Source organism: Eleutherodactylus coqui, chromosome 5 (assembly GCF_035609145.1).
Source record: "Eleutherodactylus coqui strain aEleCoq1 chromosome 5, aEleCoq1.hap1, whole genome shotgun sequence".
NCBI classification, from domain to species: Eukaryota; Metazoa; Chordata; class Amphibia; order Anura; family Eleutherodactylidae; genus Eleutherodactylus; species Eleutherodactylus coqui.
In genome coordinates, this window is record NC_089841.1 from 243,316,489 (window position 1) to 243,334,738 (window position 18,250).

An 18,250-nucleotide genomic window follows, 5' to 3' on the forward strand; every position below is an offset into this window, starting at 1 on the left:
TACTGCAGGGGGAGAAAAAAAACCCTACAGGGCCAAGCAAAGGAGGGCGGGTGGGGGAGAGAGAGAGATCCCCCCCCCCCTCCCCTCCCCGCATGGCGCTAGGTCGAGCATGCTCGCTCCATTTTTAGTCCCAACACTAAATAGACTGTCCTCTCTTTTGGCTAAGACCTATAAAATGAACCCAGTGGTGGAATGATCCTACTCCTACATCCTACTGTGATTAGAAACAACCTTGGAAGGTGGGAGGAATGTGCGACCAAACTGAAGACAATCATCGTCCTACATGTCCAATGCGAAACTTAATGTGAGCGCATCCAAACGCAGTGAAATAATCTGCAGCTGGCCGCCTTGTCAATGTAGCCTGGCTAATAGAATTTGCCTAGAAAACATGAATTCCTCAAATGTTATAGTTATAGTCAAGAGCAGTTTTACTATCTAAAATCCATTTATTCAATGTTTGCGTGTATCTTAATCGTTGCAGAATGACATATCTTTATTTTACTTGTGCGCTACAGTAACAGCAGCGGGCCCGTGGATTTCACTTTGTTAGGCGTCGGTAACTAACTTTGTTTTGTGCGCTATAATGCTGTTCTGCCAGTAAGAATAACGCTGCGCTGAGTGCTGCTCCTCCTGGCAAATCCTATGGCATTTGCAACAAAGTTATGCTTTCAGATGTTTTTCCCACTTTTTTTTGCTTTGCATTTTGATAAGTTAGTAAGTCTTTTTACTTTTCTTCTGTTTTTTAGACTGTTACTTCTGATTTATTTGTATCTCTTCCGTTTTGTGGAAAAAGATGCTTGTTCCACAGCAAAGGAAAATGGGCGCGTGTGGAGGTAAGATCTGTAGTTATTCTGTAGATTTCATGAATGGAATCTCTGCAGACTTAGAATTGATCTTCCCAGATATTAAAGGGGTTCTACAGATTAATGCCATATTTTTAGGATAGGCCATCAATATTAGACTGGTGGGGTCAGTCTCTTAGCACCCCGCAGATCAGCTGGTAAGAGGGGCAACAGACCTAAGTATCATCTCATACCTAGAAGTATCCATTGTATGTTGAATTAGTCAGTTTAGGTAGGCTGATAAAAGTATTGGGTTAATGTAGAATGACTAATATTGCTCTTATTTGTATTCTGTATGTAGATAACCAGTGTCCACAGTAGCCGAGCTCTGGACGTTCAGTTCCTAGATTCTGGAACAATTGCTTCGGTGAAGGTGTCCGAGCTGAGAGAGATTCCATCGCTGTTTCTACGAGATATAATCTCAATACCGCCTCAGGTAACCGTCTGCAATTAACTGCAAAAAGGTGATAAAATAATCCTCTACTGCTCCCATATTAGGAAATATACGGCCTTATAACAAGCCTTGCAATATGACCCAACCCAGAATATCCATGTACTTACAGCTGTAACGGGGTTATTGCACCCTTATCGGTGCACAGTAGGGGTCTGGCTGAGTGAGAGGCCATCAACGTGAGTTGGGGAGCGGGGTAAGTTTCTCCTTTTGGGGAGCACTACAGAATAACTTCACAAGGGTATAGAGTCTTGTATGGGCCATGTATTAATTGTGCTGGAAATATTCAACCTGGCCATGTAAAAGGCAGATGGAGGGAGGGCGTTCGCTCTGTCACCTATCGCACCCCCGCCATGGGTTGCTATGGCACCTGGAGGCTGGATTATAGCCTCTGGGTCTGCCTGTGAGGCTGAGTCTCTGGCTGACTTCATAGGCTTTCTCATGCACTACTTACTGATTTATAGAAGTGTATCAGAAGAATAAAAAAAGATGCAGATATTCAGGTTCCCTAGTGGGACAAAAATAAAAAGTTTAAAGTATAAACAAAAAACAATAAACCCCACCTTTCTCCTTTCTGGTATGTAAAAAAAATCACATCTGATATCGCTGCATTCTTAATTCTTTATTTAACCTGCACAGTGAACGCTGTTAAAAATAACGAACATGCCAGAATTGCAGATTCTGTTAATCTTCCCTCTAGAAACAAATGGAATAAAAAGCAATCAAAATGTTAGCTGTTCCCAAAAATTGGCTAAATGAAGACTAGAGTTCATCCCGCAAAAAATAACGAGTCCTCATAGAGCTCAGTCGATGGAAAAGCTATGGCTCCTGGAATGCGACAGCACAAAAGCAAAGCTTTATTAAAAAAAAGTAAAAATGCATAGAAAAATAGCAGAACATTAAAAAAAAAAAAAAAACATTTCATAAACTTGGTATCCCGATGTGCTGACTCAGGGAATAGTGTTATCACATCATTTATTTTGCACAATGAATGCTGTAAGAATGGAACCCACAAAGCTAATGACTGTCCCATCCTCCCCCCCCCCCCCCCCAATAGCCCCACCTCCAAGCACCCTAAAAGAAATTAATAGTTATACAATGCATTATATGTCCCCCAAAATGATGCTATTAGAAAATACAACTTGTCTTGCAAAAAACAAGCCCTCATACGGCTATGCCGATGGGGAAAATGTAAAAGTTATGGCTCCTGAAATGAGACGATGAAAAAGACTGAAAAATTAGTTAGTCATTAGGGTGCTAAAGGGTTAAAGCAAATGATAAGTTTGCAAATATTTACAGAAGTGTATACAAAGTTTCCCAAATGTTATTGCATACAGTATATTAACATTTTAAAATCATCTGCACACGAACGGATTTGCATTGCGGAATCGGCGGCGAGTGGCCGCACCACAGATCCGCAGCAAATGCAGGTCTTAGCATACTATGGAAAAGCGCTTCTTCCTCCACACAAGCGAAATCAATTGCGATTTATGTTTGTGTAGGAAAAATCGCAGCATGTTCTATTTTTGTGTGGATGGCTTTCACTGGTCAATGGAAGCCGTCCGACCCGCGGCCCTGCCGCCAATTGACCTTGGAAAAGACGACAAGAAGCAGGTACGCATGGAAGGCGGATGTGCACAGGGTGGATTCCGCTGCCGGTTCCAACCCATTCGTACGCAGCTGGCCTAAGACTACGTTGTGTCTCGTTTGGCAGCAGAATAGTGGGCAGCAAGATAGAAGGAAGGAAGACCCCTAGTGGTCACCACTTTATTTGCCTAAAGAGATGTTTTGTGCGGAAAAACCCCTTTTGCAAAACTGTTGTTTACTTTAGTTATCACACTGGCTATTTTATATAAGCACAAGTTGTTGGAAAAGTTTGTGACCTTTGAATTATTTTTTTTCTTTTAGTATAATGTAGCACATACATACATACATACATACATACATACATACATACATACATACATACATACTAATTCACAACTATCTGAAAGTTTTATTCTGTCACCTTTTTTTTTTTTTCCACTTTAGGCCATAAGGTGCTGTCTTGCTGATCTTCCACTTAACATTGGTATGTGGACACCGGATGCAGTTTTATGGCTCCGAAACACCGTGTTAAACTGTTCCGAATGTAGTATGAAGGTAATTCTTTTCACACAATGCGGCCAATTTCGTTTCAGAATCCAGAAATTCAGAAACTTTTCCCTTTTTTTTCAAAAGCTAGGAAATAGTTTGACTGGCTTTTTGTGGCAGCGGGATGCAATACAATCTCTTCCAGCACCAATGTAGCTAAAGTTTCTTCTGTTCTGGACTTGTAACATGTAATGCAGCTAAGGAGGTGGAGGAGGCTTTTTTTTTTGCTAGAAGAGGTGACGCCGAAGCCTTTTGTAGAGTGACAGATGTGTTGTATTTGAGTCCTGTTCACCATCTTTTCTCTTCACAGGTAGTGAAAATAGATGAAGTAAAAAGCATGGTATACGTCTATCTGTTCACATCAAGGGCCTCTCTGGATCCTGAGCGTAGCATCAATCGCCGGATCACCAATGAAGAGTTGTGGAAGCAGAAGAACGTATTGCCCATTACTGCATCTCACTTATCAAAAGGCAGAGGGGAACCTGGAACACCAACAGCAGTGTCCCAGAAAGATCAAAGCAACATCATTAAGAGACATGCCATAGAACAAGTCACTGCAGGTTCTTCCTTAGATTTGCCACCACCTCTACCACTGCCTAGATCTGGTGAGCACATCGATGTCTTCGTATCTGTGGCCTGCCATCCTGGCCACTTCGTCTTCCAGCCCTGGCAAGAATTGCACAAGTTAGAAGTACTTATGGAAGAAATGCTTTTACACTACAGCACTACTGAGGAGAAGCAGACGGACCTGGAGAAAAATAAACTCTATGCTGCAAAAGTGGATACAAAGTAAATGCTTTGTTTATGCATCTCTGTAATTTGCTGATAGAAAACGTCTTAAAATGTCAAAATAATTATATGCAGATTCACTGTCAGGGGGAAAAAAATCAAGCACCTAGGAGTTGCAAATGATGAGTTATGGTGTGATTAGATAAACGATTACCTGAAGCCCTATATTCGCTTCCAACCTTGGCCTATAAGAGGCTCTCAGAGGCTCCTTGTGTGCAGTGACCTCTTCTTCCACTTGAGTAGAGGTGGCCCAATAGGGTACTTGAGCCTCCTTGCCTGCCCATATCACATCTTGTATCCAAGCTAGAGGCGGTACAACAGGGTACTAGAGCCTTCATGCCCATCTGTATCACATCTTGTATCCAAGCTAGAGGCGGTACAAGGGGGTACTAGAGCCTTCATGCCCGCCTGTATCACATCTTGTATCCAAGCTAGAGGCGGTACAAGGGGGTACTAGAGCCTTCATGCCCGCCTGTATCACATCTTGTATCCAAGCTAGAGGCGGTACAATAGGGTACTAGTGCCCCCATGCCGATCTGTATCACATCTTATATCTTAGCTAGAGGCGGTACAACAGGGTACAAGAGCCTCCATTCAAGGGTTCAATAAATGTTGCTTTTGTTAAAAAAAATAATAATAATAATATATAGATAGATGGATAGATATAACTTTGAACTTAGTACAAACATGAAACTTTTTATTATATACTTTGTGTCTTTTTGTTTTCAGGTGGTACAGAGTTCTTCTGAAAGGGATCCTTACGAATGGTCTTGTATCTGTGTATGAGCTGGACTGCGGTCGACACGAACTTGTTAATTCCCGGCAGGTTCAGCCTTTGATTGACAAGTTCAGACAGTTACCATTTCAGGCTATAACAAGTCAGCTAGCAGGTAAGTAGCCGGAGTAGGTAACAAGCTTCATGTAATTGTTAATAGGCTGTGTATCCATACAGCAAAAACTGCTTGCTTCAGAAGCTAGTGGTCGCACTTGCTGATATTGCCAGTGAAGCCCCATTTACACACAACGATTATTGCTCAAAATTTGTTAAAACAATGGCATTTAAGTGATAATCGTTGCGTGTAAATGCTACCATCATGCACTTTTCATCTGAACGTTGTTTTTTAGGTGAGCTTACAAGCCATCGTTCAGACCGCATGCTGTGTTCCCCACGGGAGCTAGAGATAACATTGTATTCTCTCTGCAGCCCATGGGAGAAAGCAGACTGCAGGCTGTTTTCTCTTAGCAGCCCATGCCAGAATAATGGAGCCAATTGCAGAGCTCAGACCACCTGCTGAGTTCTGCAAGCAGCTCCTGGAGGCTCATTTGCACGTAAATGAAGCTGATAGAGTGCTAATGGGCTTTGATGTCCATTAGTACTTTATTCAAAACGATCACTGAAAACTTTCACTCTTTCAGTCCTTTGAAAGACTGTCTTTGCATGTAAATGGCCCTTTAAGATTGTGCGGCCATTGACTGTCATGACTGGGTAGAGTTTCAACTGCAGACTGTTTTTGCTACGTGGAAACTGCCTTAAAGGGAACCTGTCACATAGTTTATGGGACTCAAAGGTCAGGGAACGGGAAGTCCAGAGAGCGCCGTGTCCCCACATGAAGATTCAGCCTACTCTGAGTACACTCTTTCCCATTCATCTCTTTATTTTGTGGATCACTATGACAAAGTTTGTGCGAAAATATATATAATTATTTTTTGTTTTAATCTCTGCAGGGTCCTCTTAGAACATCCCTGCAGAGCATCCCCCTAGAGCCACCCCTGCTTGCAAGGCCTCTGTGATCTGAGAGTCTAATGACAGCTTAGATCACAGATCTTTATACACACACAGTAAGGGTGTGTTCACACAGGAGACTCAAACACGGATTTTTCCTCATTGATTTCACATATAGAACCACGGCAGAAACTTGTGGCGACGCCTAATATTTCTGACCTTTTATTTTGCCATGGATTCGCAGGCAGACTTAACCCGGTCTATGAACAAAATCCGTTAGCGGAACTCCGTACGAGATTCTGCGCAGATCCAGAATTGCGTTAGAAATTCTGCATATGGATTTTGCCCATGAACAAGGCTACAGGCATGTGCGAATCTGCGGCAGAAACATGCCCTTTAGACCTATTTCTGCTGTGGTTTGGGGGACGGGGATTTCGCCTCTGTGGGTCGTGTGTCATCGTCCTATCCCCTTCTGATGTGAAAACTAAAAGCTGCTGCTCAATACTTGTAAGTAGTCCACTCATTATAAAATTGGAACACGTGGACTACTTGGCAGCGGCTTTCAGCACTTACACCGTGAATATAACACTTACATCCTTGGACTCAGCAGATCACATACGTCCATAAGCTTAGCTCATAGGTTATGTGATCAGGCAGCCATTTGTCCTGCCTTCGGGATGTCTGGTCAACATTAAAGTGATTACCAGCAGGGGTGCTGCGGCTCCCCGGATGGTAATCACTCTGCGTACGGCGCCGTGGTTGCACAATTGGAGAGAAGGGAGGAGGTGATAATGCACACGCACACATTTCGGCCTGCAGCAGCGCTTAGAAGACCAGGAGGGAGGCTGAGTATATGGGTTTCAGGAGGGCTCTAATACTACTGGGGCAACTGTGGTGGGTCACTGTTACTTCTGGGGTCAATATAGTGCAGAGTGGCCTCAGTAGTAGTAATGTCCCCTATATCAGCCCCAGTAGTAATAGTGACCCCCACAGTGGCCTAACTAGTATTAGTGTGCTGTTCCTTCCCCCGGTGGCCTCCCTAGTATTAGTGTTGGACACCCCCCACACCCCCTTGTACTTTTTTTTTACAACAAGGGAGGTAAAATCATATGTTGTGATAAGCCCCGCGCCCTGAGCACACCCCTCTGTCCCGCTTTCACAGTTGAAAATCTGGTCACCTTATCATAGGGGTAAAAGTAGGTGACAGGTGCCCTTTAATTATTTTGGTTGCTGCTGGCAGGACATGTGACTGCTGCAGCCAATCACTGGCCACAACAGTGACCTTCTACAGTCAGTAATTGGCTGCAGCAGTCACATGACCTCGTCAGCAGCAACCAGGAAGTACAAAGTGGTTAATACTGATAATCATACCACACAAAATTAATTAAAGGGAGTGATTGCAAAGCAGTTTTTAAGTTGTGGAAAGACCCCTTTAAATAGGTGTCTCTTGAATACTCTGCTGCATTTATATGTATTCTGGGTAGCATGCTGTTTGTATGGACCTATAAATATATTGCCCGGGGTGATTAAAAAACACGGCTCTAGCTCTCATCCCAAAATCTAGAACTACTCCAGAATTTGAGTTGGAGCTTTCCTAAATCCCCTGATCATGACGGAGATGGCAAAAAGATCACGCTGCGGCATACAGAATCTAATAAACTGATATCAAAAACTCAATTGACAGAAGAAATCCACAAAATAAAGCCCCAGGAGTGCACCTCTCCTACCTCCATCCTTCTTTTATCACGGCCTCAGGTAATGCGTTACACCCGCTCACATAATGGAGGATATTGCTGTAAACTCTATTGACTTGTCTTGCTAGGTGTCAAGTGTGACCAGTGGTCTGAGGAAGCTGCGATTGTGTTCAGGAACCATGTGGAGAATAAGCCACTGGTGGCGCTAATCCAGGAGATCCACGAGAGCCCCAACCCCTGGGATCGGAAGGTGGTGACCTACATCGTGGACACCTCGTTACCCGACACCGACATCTGGATTCATGAACTCATGTCCGAATACCTGGTTGAACTCTCCAAGTCTGCCTAACGCATCTTCCCCGCAGTCCGCAGATCTCTCAGCAATAACTGAAGTGCAACTAGAAGTCTTTTTTAAGAAGTTCACTTTGTTCACTCTTCTGACTTTTGATGAACGTTACAAAGTTTTGAATAACTTGAATTTGTTTTCTGTGAAAGATATTTAACAGAGTAATTTTGTTTACACGGTTTAAAGGAGTTGATTTTCTGAAAATTTGCACATTGTTTAATAATGTAGTTGTAAAAAGTTGGAATATAATGCAGATTGTAACATTTATTTAACAATAAAAAGCAACAGTGCTTCAAGCTGCATGGCCCGACTGCTGTGTTCTGAAACTGCGTCTATAGCATTGTCCCATCATTAATGGCGTGTCCACTTATTACCCATTGTCCCATCATTAATGGCGTGTCCACTTATTACCCATTGTCCCATCATTAATGGCGTGTCCACTTATTACCCATTGTCCTATTATTAAAGGGGTTGTCCACTTATTACCCATTGTCCTATTATTAAAGGGGTTGTCCACTTATTACCCATTGTCCTATTATTAAAGGGGTTGTCCACTGATTACCCATTGTCCTATTATTAAAGGGGTTGTCCACTGATTACCCATTGTCCTATTATTAAAGGGGTTGTCCACATATTACCCATTGTCCTATTATTAAAGGGGTTGTCCACATATTACCCATTGTCCTATTATTAAAGGGGTTGTCCACTTATTACCCATTGTCCTATTATTAAAGGGGTTGTCCACTTATTACCCTCTTAAGAACACGGCTTATTTTGGCCATAAGGATGAAACCAAACTTTTTTATTTATTTATTTTTTTAGGGATTTTTATCTCCATTGTTCAAAAGCCATTACTTTTTTTTCCATCAACATGCATGGTCTTGCTCTTTGTGTGGCAAACTGCAGTGTTTTTGGGGGTACATGTAATGTAATGTATCGATGGACAGACTAGGTTAATATAAGCATTTTTGCAATAGGTTTTATTGCAAAAATGCCTACGATTTGCTTATTCTGTACATTTTGAAAAAAATAAATAAAAATGTGGTTACTCCAACTGTTGATGCGCTATCAATGGATAGTTGATTGTCAAGGTATACCATTCAGGCCCCCTGCGATAAACAACTGTTTTCCAGGCTGCTATTGGTATGTATTGAGCCAGAAGCTGACCGCTCCATACATTTGTAGGCACTCATCCTATTTAATTATTTGCAGTGATCCTGGTTTGTATACCAACTTCTGGCTCTGTACACACTGACTGCATACTGGTGAGCAGGAGTCCAGGTAGTGCACCCAGCCATCAGGTATTGTTGTCCTGGATAGTTGAGCAACCACTTTAAGCCTGCCATAATAAAAAGAGTTTATATCTGAATTCTTGATGGCTTTTGAGCGACAATTTTGCATAAACTACTAATTGGTACTAATGCCAATTAGTAGCTTATTAATGCGTGTGAGCTGCTGGGAGCCATATTCAAAGAACAGCTGGTGGTCTGTTCTCTGAATACATTCCCTTTGTTCTGCCATGAGACTGACAGCTAAGATAATGTTATCAAAGCTCCCCACAGAGAACACCGCGTGAAGTCCTGCTATCAGCTCTTCTGCCGAACGATGGATTTTATGCTGAACATAAAATCATTGTTTAGCAGAAAAGTGAAAGATGGGCACTTTTAAACGCAACAGTTATCGCTCAAAAGCCATTGTTGTGTGTAAAAGGACCTTTTAGGCTGCTTTGATACCTCATTGAGGTTCCTGTCGGTGTCCATCTAACATGTCAAAAAAGGTGAAAGGGACATGTCCATTCTTGATGGCGACCCTGCAGGAACATGGTTGAATTCTACATTCAGATTTTGTCCATTGATGAGGCTAAACCCGCGGCAAAATATCTGTAGATTTCTGTCATGGTTGTACAGGCAGAGTCTGCGGAGAAAATTCGGATTGAACATAAGCTTATTAGGCACGGGGCTTTTGCTGCTATTGAATCTCAGCATCCGGTTTTCTGGTGTAGAAAACTGGGAATATTTTGATAAAACTGTCTATGGAACAAAAATTGAATTACTGCATGTATAAAGTGGATGCGGCTCTGGGCTTTAATACTGGGTGCGAGTCAGGATTAGGACAAGAGAAGTACATAACTCAATGTATGGACCACTCAACTCCTAGATTAAATATAGTTTCTATAGTAAAATTGTTTAATAATCATCCCAGCGCGCTCTTCAGATTGTTCATGCAAAAATAGGGAGTAAATTTAAAAAAAAAATTTTTTTTAGATATATATATTACTAGATGATAAACGTGTGTCTCCCAAGGGCTTACTGACAGAGGACCAGCGCTAAGTAGTGGATAGATTGTGTTTAATGTCCAGCTTAAAATAGAAGACGGAGGTAATTCATGCACTTTTCCGCACTAAGTAGCTTTACCGTAATACAGTAATGAGATTTACTATGCCTTAGTGATTCTTATGCAACTGTTAAGTGGACGCTTACCAGTTTGACATTTCTTGGCAGAAGTCCTTGTAGAAAACGTTCCTGGTGCGGCTCCTGGAATTAATGAGGATGACCATTAACCTGCCTGACATCTCTTCTCAGTAAATGGGATGGACCAACACTGTCGTCATGTGATTAGATACAATGTTAGAGTTCTAGGCTACCATGTGTCCCTAGTTGAACTGAAGGTGAAAAAAAAAAACTACACCCAACATGACTGACTATGGCAGAAGAAATATAATTTAATGGACTGTGTCACTTTAAATAGGACGGACAGGTGTGCTTGTGATGTTACACCCAGAACGCACGATCTAGCAGTTTTCATGCGATGCGTCTTTAACATTTAACGTGGTCTATCGCAAGAGAATTGCAAGCTGCAGCAATGTTTTTGCAAGAAAAAGCATTGCTGGCATTCGGATATCTCATGAGCAAAATTACGATTTTTGCCGTGATTTTCTCGCGGCGATATCTCGATCACCAGTGTGAAGGAGCCCTCGTGGTTTTTGGTTTTATTTTTTCATCCCTGCTTTGCAAGAGTCATAACATTTTTATTTTTTGTTGACATAGCTTTACAAGAGCTTACTTTTTTGCAGGAGAAATTCTATTTTTTTTTTAACTGTAAAATAAATAAAATAATCTTGGTATTTGTATAGCGCCAACTTATTCCGCAGCGCTTTCAGGTAATTATTACTTATTACCCCCCACCAATCTGGGTTCTCATTTTACCGACCTCGGAAGGATGGAAGGCTAAGTCAACCTTGAGCCGGCTACCTGAATCACGCGGGGATTGAACTGGAAACCTTCAGGTCTGTAAGATGTTTGGTACTGAAAACTCTTCAAAAAGTTGTGTAGAATGGGAAAAAAATTCAATTCTCCAATTTTTAGGGTTTAGGTTTTGCAGTCTTCGGGGTGCTAAAAATGACAAACTATCATTATTCTGCGAGTCAATGTGATTACAGCAATTCAAATGTACTAGTTTTTCAAAATAAAACTTATCGAGGCCCAAAGTGTTATTTTGCCATCAATGCAGCTGTGTGAGATCTTGTGGTTTTTTTTGGTAGTGTTTATTATTTTGGGGTACACATTACTTTTTGATCGCTCCTTTAATGCAAAAAGTACCTAGTGTTTTGGAGAATCATAGAATATTAGAGTTGGGAGAGACCTCCAGGGTCATCAGGTGCAACCCCCTGCTCAATGCAAGATCAGTAAACTGTAGTGTACAGGAGTTGTACACTCCATAATATAAACTGTGGTAAATGTGACTCAAAAACACCTCACCTAGAAGAGCTCAGCCCAGTTTACAGGCACTTGTTAGACAGGCTGGAGATAGACAGCCTCTGATGGATAGAAAGGTCCCATGCATGGGTTGGTTAATAGGAGCTTGGTATGAAATAGAGGAGAAGACTGGGAAGAGGATGGAGTGCTAACAAGAAGCAAGAGCTGAGTTAGTGCAGTGGGAAGGAGCTAAAAAGTGTGAGTATCCCAAAGTTGTAAAGTACCTGTCTAGGAAAGTAAAAGGAACCAAAGTCGAATAGGAAATTCAGCAGACTAGAGAAAAGAGGCCAAATCAGAGGAATAGGAAACAAGCTAAAGTAACTGTAATGTACTAGTAGAGATTCAGCAAACAACCTAAAATAACTGTAATGCAATAGAAAGGAAACTCGATACTCGACAGAAGAAACTAAAGAGAAAAGCGGGAGGGCAAAGCATAGAGGACAGAAAGAATTCCCATGCTTACTTACTGTAACAGAGCCCATTTGTAGTTAGATAGAAAGTCTGCACTTCATGCCTGCATATGTACTAAGAATTGTCTAAGGAAAATCAACCTCAAAGTAAAGTAACTCTGAATTTGCACTAAGAAAGCTGAAGTCTGTTGTTGATGTAAAGAAATAAATTGTTTCATATTTTCACCTTTAGTTCTGCCTCCTGGAGTCCCTTCCCACCATTTCACATCTGCACTGAGGTACCACACTACACTTTAGGAAAAATAAATGTTTTAAATTTTTCTCATTTTTATTAATTTTATCCAGCACAGGTCTAGGCCTATTATACGGACTGGCGTCACAAACTTGACAACTGCATTTTACCCCTGTGTGGAGCTGCACTGGAACTGAATATTTTCCTCCGAGAGGAGCAGCAGCTCCACTGTGACAACCCAGCTTCTTTTCTGCTGCTGTTACTCCTAGGTGGGGTTTGGCTTGGTGCAGGGCTTTGGCGTCACGAACAGGATTGCTCTTCAGCTCCATATATGCCAAGGAAATTGTTTTTCTGCCCTTTAAGACCGCATGGTCAAGTAAAAGTTCTGGACCTCAAAATGAAAATTTGTGCTTTGAAAATGTGTTTCTATACCCTAATAAGTGACTTAAAAGTGTTCCAGGAGATCAGGCATTAATCAGTCATTTTGAAAATGCTTGTCATTTTGCTAAAGGAAGCAATTGAGGTTGGATATCTGTATTCTTCAGAAAACAAAGTACAAATGTGTGGCTTAATGTTTTATACAGTAAGGAAGGACTGTTTACAAGTTTTTGCCACACTAGAGATGTCCAAAATGGTGCTGATAAAATGGAAGATTTGCTCTGCGCCATGTCCAGGCAAGATGGCGTCTCCTCACTATTGAATAATTCTTCATCCATACTAATATTATATGTGAAAGTAACCCTGTCTGTTGCCTTTTCACGGCTAAACCGCTGAAGCGATTTTGCTAAAATTTGGCAGGGAGATGGCTGCATCCTGAGGAAGGGCATAAGCTAGATTTTATCCAAAAAATGTATAGAGTTCTCTAGGGAGCGAGACAAGACTTATTTATTTAGTGATGCTCAGACGCACCTCTGCTCTGACGCTGTGCCAAGGCGGAGGGGAAGTGGGGTGCACATCACAAGCTAGGCCTACACAAACGGGCAGACACATGAGGAAAGATGTCTTTGCCGCACATAAGTGATTATTAAGTTTAGCGGAGGGAAAGAGGGTGCACATCATAAGCTGGGCAGATGTCATTGCCGAACGTATGCGTTTATTAAGCTAGCAGGTGTTGTCCGAGATTAAAAAAAATTTAACGAAAGACACATTAACGTAGATTAAGATTTGCCCATAGCAACCAATTACAGCGCAGCTTTTATTTTACCTCAGCAGTATAACAAATAGCAACCAATCACAGCGCAGTTTTCACTTGCACACTGGCGATAGCCTATCTTGTGTTGCGAGAGTGAGTGAAAACGCATGAAAATGAAAACAATGATTTTCAATGGTTTCATTCTCATTTGCGATTCCTTCCCTGCACACAAACAGCGCTAAGAAAAATCTATGCTGTCGCCAGATGGGGCTGGCCCCAGTGAAAGCATAGGGAGTACATTGCGCTCTCCTGACACAGCTGTGGCAGGAGATTCTTTCATTCCTGCAGGGATGAAGGAATCCCCTGTCACAGCTGAGGCAGAAGTCTGCAATGCTATCCCATTGCTTTCAATCGGGCCAGTGCTGCTGCCACCCCATTGAAAGGAATGAGTTGCAGGGAACCCCCAGATTTTGGGGGAAGGGCTTGAAATCTAAGCCCTTCCATGAAAATCATCCCTAGCTCTAAAGAAAAGTTTTAAAAAAATTTAACTCCCCTAGACGAGCTGTCTGGCTCTTCTGTACATCCCCGGCAGTCATCAATGAATGGCTGAGCGCTGCCTGTGATTGGCTGAGCACTGTGACCAATCACATGCAGCGCTCAGCTGTCATTTAATGACAGCTGGGTGTTGCCTCTGATTGGTTACAGCGCTCAGCCAATCAGAGGCAGCGCTTTCTGGAGGCAGGGATTTTTCTTTCCCTGGCCTCCAGAAGACATGAGATGACTGCCGGGGATGGACAGAAGAGCCGGACAGCTCGTTTACGTGAGTTATATATTTTTTTCTTTACAGCTAGGGATGATTTTCAGGGAAGGGCTCATATTTTAAAGCAATCGGATAGCATTGTAGACCTCTGTGGCAGGGGATTCCTTGGTCCCCGCTCGATGTACTGCCTATGCTTTCAATGGGCGAAAGCGCAGGTTTTTCTTAGCACTATGAGTGTGCAGTGAAGGCATCGCAAATGAGAATGAAATCATTGAAAATCATTGGTTTGATTTTCACTCACTCTCGCAACGCAAGGTAGGCTATCGCCAGTGTGAAGCCGGCCTTAAGGTAGCAGGTATACATTTAGAAAAAACACATTTTTATAATTGGCAACTGTATGTGGCGGCTCGTGTATACAGCCCACAAAGCCTTTATATCCTAGCAAAAGATGACAAGACCAAAAACGTACAGAACTGTTCAGACTGCAGATCGCAGTTACATTACTTTCACTATTTCCACTTTTTACGTTTCAATATACAGCAAAACACAGATTGGATTAAAAAAAATACAAATTCCACACGGAAGAAATCACAAGTAACAAGCTAGTTTCTCATAAAAGCGCAAAGGGGGAACTTTAAGTTTCCTGAGTTAACAGGGGGGGGTCAGTATTACTGCAGGGGCAACTATTTGGGGTCAGTATTACTGCTGGGGCAACTGTGGGGGTCACTTACGGCTGAGGCAACTATCATGTGTGTAATACTATCTGCCGAGCTGATGTATCTATGCCAATCCTGTGCGATACATCTGCTCAGCTGCCATACCACAGAGGATATGCTTAGATAAAGCAGCTCTGCAGATGTGTCACCCATGATCGGCTTTAATACGTCTGCTGAGCAGATGTATCTAAGCCGATCCTGTGTGATACGTCTGCTGAGCAGATGAATCTAAGCAGATGCTGTGTGATACATCTGCTCAGCTGCTGTATCTAAGCAGATCCTGTGTGGTACGTCAGCTGAGTAGATGTATCACACAGGATCGGCTTAGATACATCAGCTCGGCAGACAGTATCACACATGCTAGTTGCCCCCACTAGTAATAGTGACCCCCCCCCCCCAGTTTTTCCAGCAGTAATAATGACCCCCCCACAGTTGCCCCAGCAGTAATACTATTGGAGGTCGGTATTACTGCTGGGGCAACTGTTGGGGGCTAGTATTACTGCTGGGGAAACTGTTGGGGGTCACAATTACTGCTGGGGCAACTGTGGGGGGGGGGGTCAGTATTACTGCTGGCTGCTGAGGCAACTGTGGGGGGGGGTGAGTATTACTGTTAGGGCAACTGTGAGAGGTCAGTATTACTGCTAGGGCAACTGTGGGGGGCCACTATTACTGCTGGGGGTACCTAGTATGTGTGATACTGTCTGCTGAGCTGATGTATCTAAGCCGATCCTGTGTGATACATCTGCTCAGCTGACATACCACACAGGATCTGCTTAGATACAGCAGCTCTGCAGACATATACAAGCCGACCATTTGTGATACATCTGCAGTGCTGCTGTATCACACATGATCCACCTCTATTGAACTAGTAGACAGTCTCTCCTGGCCCCGCCGAGGTCCCATCTCCTCTAAGCTCACTCTACAGCAGGAGAACATCCTGTACTGTAGAGTGAACTTAGTCTCTCCTGGCCCACCTCCTCTGTCTATTAGTTCAATGGAGGTGGGCGGGAGCTGTGCGAGGTCGGAACTACCCTCATCGGGAGTTCGCATACAGAGGGGGGAGGCGCAGGGCATTGCAGCACAACGGCGCCATCATACTACTTTCAACATCAGTTTACAAAGTAAGAAACAGACATTATAGCTAATATTCCTGGTGTTTTGAGCCCCTGTATGCTGTGCTTCACAATGGTTAGTGAAAGGAAAGCATTACTAATATAAACCAATTTCCTCCTGTGTGACCGGACAACCCCTTTAAACGTAAACCTCACAGACCACCAGGCACCTTTATGTATATGCCTGATTACCCGCAGTCGATTGCAAATGAAAACGCTCATGAAATCGCGTCATCCAATGTTAAGTCTGAATATGTTTCTAATGACGGGTCTACCATTGCTCCTAAAGGAATGTCATGTCCAGTTGCACCCTTCAAGTCTTTAACTAAAGACAATCGAGACGCTTATTGCCTCTTTTGCTAGTTTATCTATTGCATCTGTTACTACTAGATTTACCACCACAGTTTCTGCAGCTATTCCAGAATTCCGGCTAAACAATGGGGAAATGCGTCTCTCCCTATACAAAATAATACGCCATAAGAACCTTCTTACTAGCCACTAGGCATCCATCCTTCTTTACCCCTCAAACCTAAGAAGGGAATATTTCAACAAACTGACACGCGAGACAACTGTGCCACCACAGACGGAAGGAGCGTCTTATTACCAATCATTATTTCTGGGGACAGTAGGTGCATTCCATGTGGAAAAAAGCTATGGGTTCATCCAGGAACAAGAACTTCATATTTTGTCTTTGTAGACTGAACAGATGTAAAAAGATCTGAAATTTCAGCCTGTCTCCACAATTTACAAAAAGGTGAGCTGCTGGATTACCAAAAAACGGAAAGCGCAAAAGGTCCCTGGGCCGCCAGTGTCATTGCACGTGTTCTGATAGTACTGCTAACTGTTCAGGAAACGGTCTACCTCTAAGTAACGTAATGTAACTCTGAAATACGCTTTAAAGTGAAGTAACTCTAGAACTGCACTGAAAAGCCGAAGTCTGTTCTCATTGTAAGAAAATAGACTGTTCCATGTTTTCACCGTTAATTCAGCCTCCTTCCCACCATTTAACATCTGCACTGAGGTACCGCACTGCACTTCAGGGGAAAGAAATGTTTAATATTTTTCCCATTTTTGTTTTATTATTTTGTCCGGCACTGGCCTTGGTCTGTATACAGACTGACATCACAAACTTGACAACTGCCCTTTTTTCCAGTGGAGAACCGCACCGGAATCACATTTTTTCCTGGGAGGAGAGCAGCACCATGACAACCAGCTGCTTTTCCGCTACTCCCTATCCTAGGTCAGGTCTGGTTTGCTGCAAAATTATCCCAGACAGATGTCTGTCCAGCCTTTGTTTGAAGACTTCTATTGAAGAAGAACTCGCCACCTCCCATGGCAACCTGTTCCACTCATTGATCACCCTCATAGAATTGTAGAGTTGGAAGGGACCTCTATTGGATGTTCTGTAATGCTTAATTTCCCCTGCAGCAAAATACACATTTTCCACCTTTCCATAGCAATAATGATTGATCATAGAGTTCTGGCAGTATAATGTAAGTAGGGGTTGTCCATGTCACACAATCCCTTTCAGGTTTACTGCGAGTAATGTGCCTGTACTTATCAATAGCCATGACATGGCTGTATAAGATTGGTATGGAGTCTAGAGATGAGCGAGCGTACTCGGCCACGCCCCTTTGTCGCCACGAGCACCGCGATTTTCGAGTACTTCTGTACTCGGGTGAAAAGATTCGGGGGGCGCCGTGGGTGAGTGGGGGGTTGCAGCGGGGAGTGGGGGGGAGAGGGAGAGAGAGAGGGCTCCCCCCTGTTCCCCGCTCCTACCCCCCGCGCCGCCACGCCTCCCCCCGGCGCCCCCCGAATCTTTTCACCTGAGTACTGAAGTACTCAAAAATCGCGGTGCTCGATCGAGTAATTACTTGAAACGAGTATGTTCGCTCATCTCTAGTATGGACAAATATATTTCTGTAACAAAGTTAGGAAAATGTTCACATTGCTAATAAAACTTTTCAACTTTGTTAATTTTTGATTGAAAAAAAATATTGCGCAGTTAAAAAATGTTCTTGATGCTGTTTTTATTTCCAAATACTGTTCATATCCGCTGATTGTTATGCTTCGTACTGAATACAGTCGCTTCTATTACAAGCTGCGTTCTTTTATTTTTCCAATAGGTGGCATCATTGAACAATGTAGAGAAGGT

The 18,250-nt window shown here is 42.9% G+C and overlaps 1 protein-coding gene across 1 annotated transcript in view; it reads left to right on the top strand.

Annotated features, from left to right (window-relative positions):
- TDRD7 (tudor domain containing 7) overlaps positions 1–8,278 on the top strand; it is a 38,397-nt gene extending 30,119 nt beyond the window's left edge. Inside the window, exons 12-17 of the mRNA XM_066604397.1 lie at positions 747–833; positions 1,144–1,278; positions 3,325–3,435; positions 3,737–4,215; positions 4,945–5,105; positions 7,761–8,278. Of these exons, the coding sequence (XP_066460494.1) occupies positions 747–833; positions 1,144–1,278; positions 3,325–3,435; positions 3,737–4,215; positions 4,945–5,105; positions 7,761–7,981 (1,194 nt within the window). The 3' untranslated portion in view covers positions 7,982–8,278. The remainder of the gene's footprint in view (positions 1–746; positions 834–1,143; positions 1,279–3,324; positions 3,436–3,736; positions 4,216–4,944; positions 5,106–7,760) is intronic.
- Positions 8,279–18,250: the final 9,972 nt, after the last annotated feature.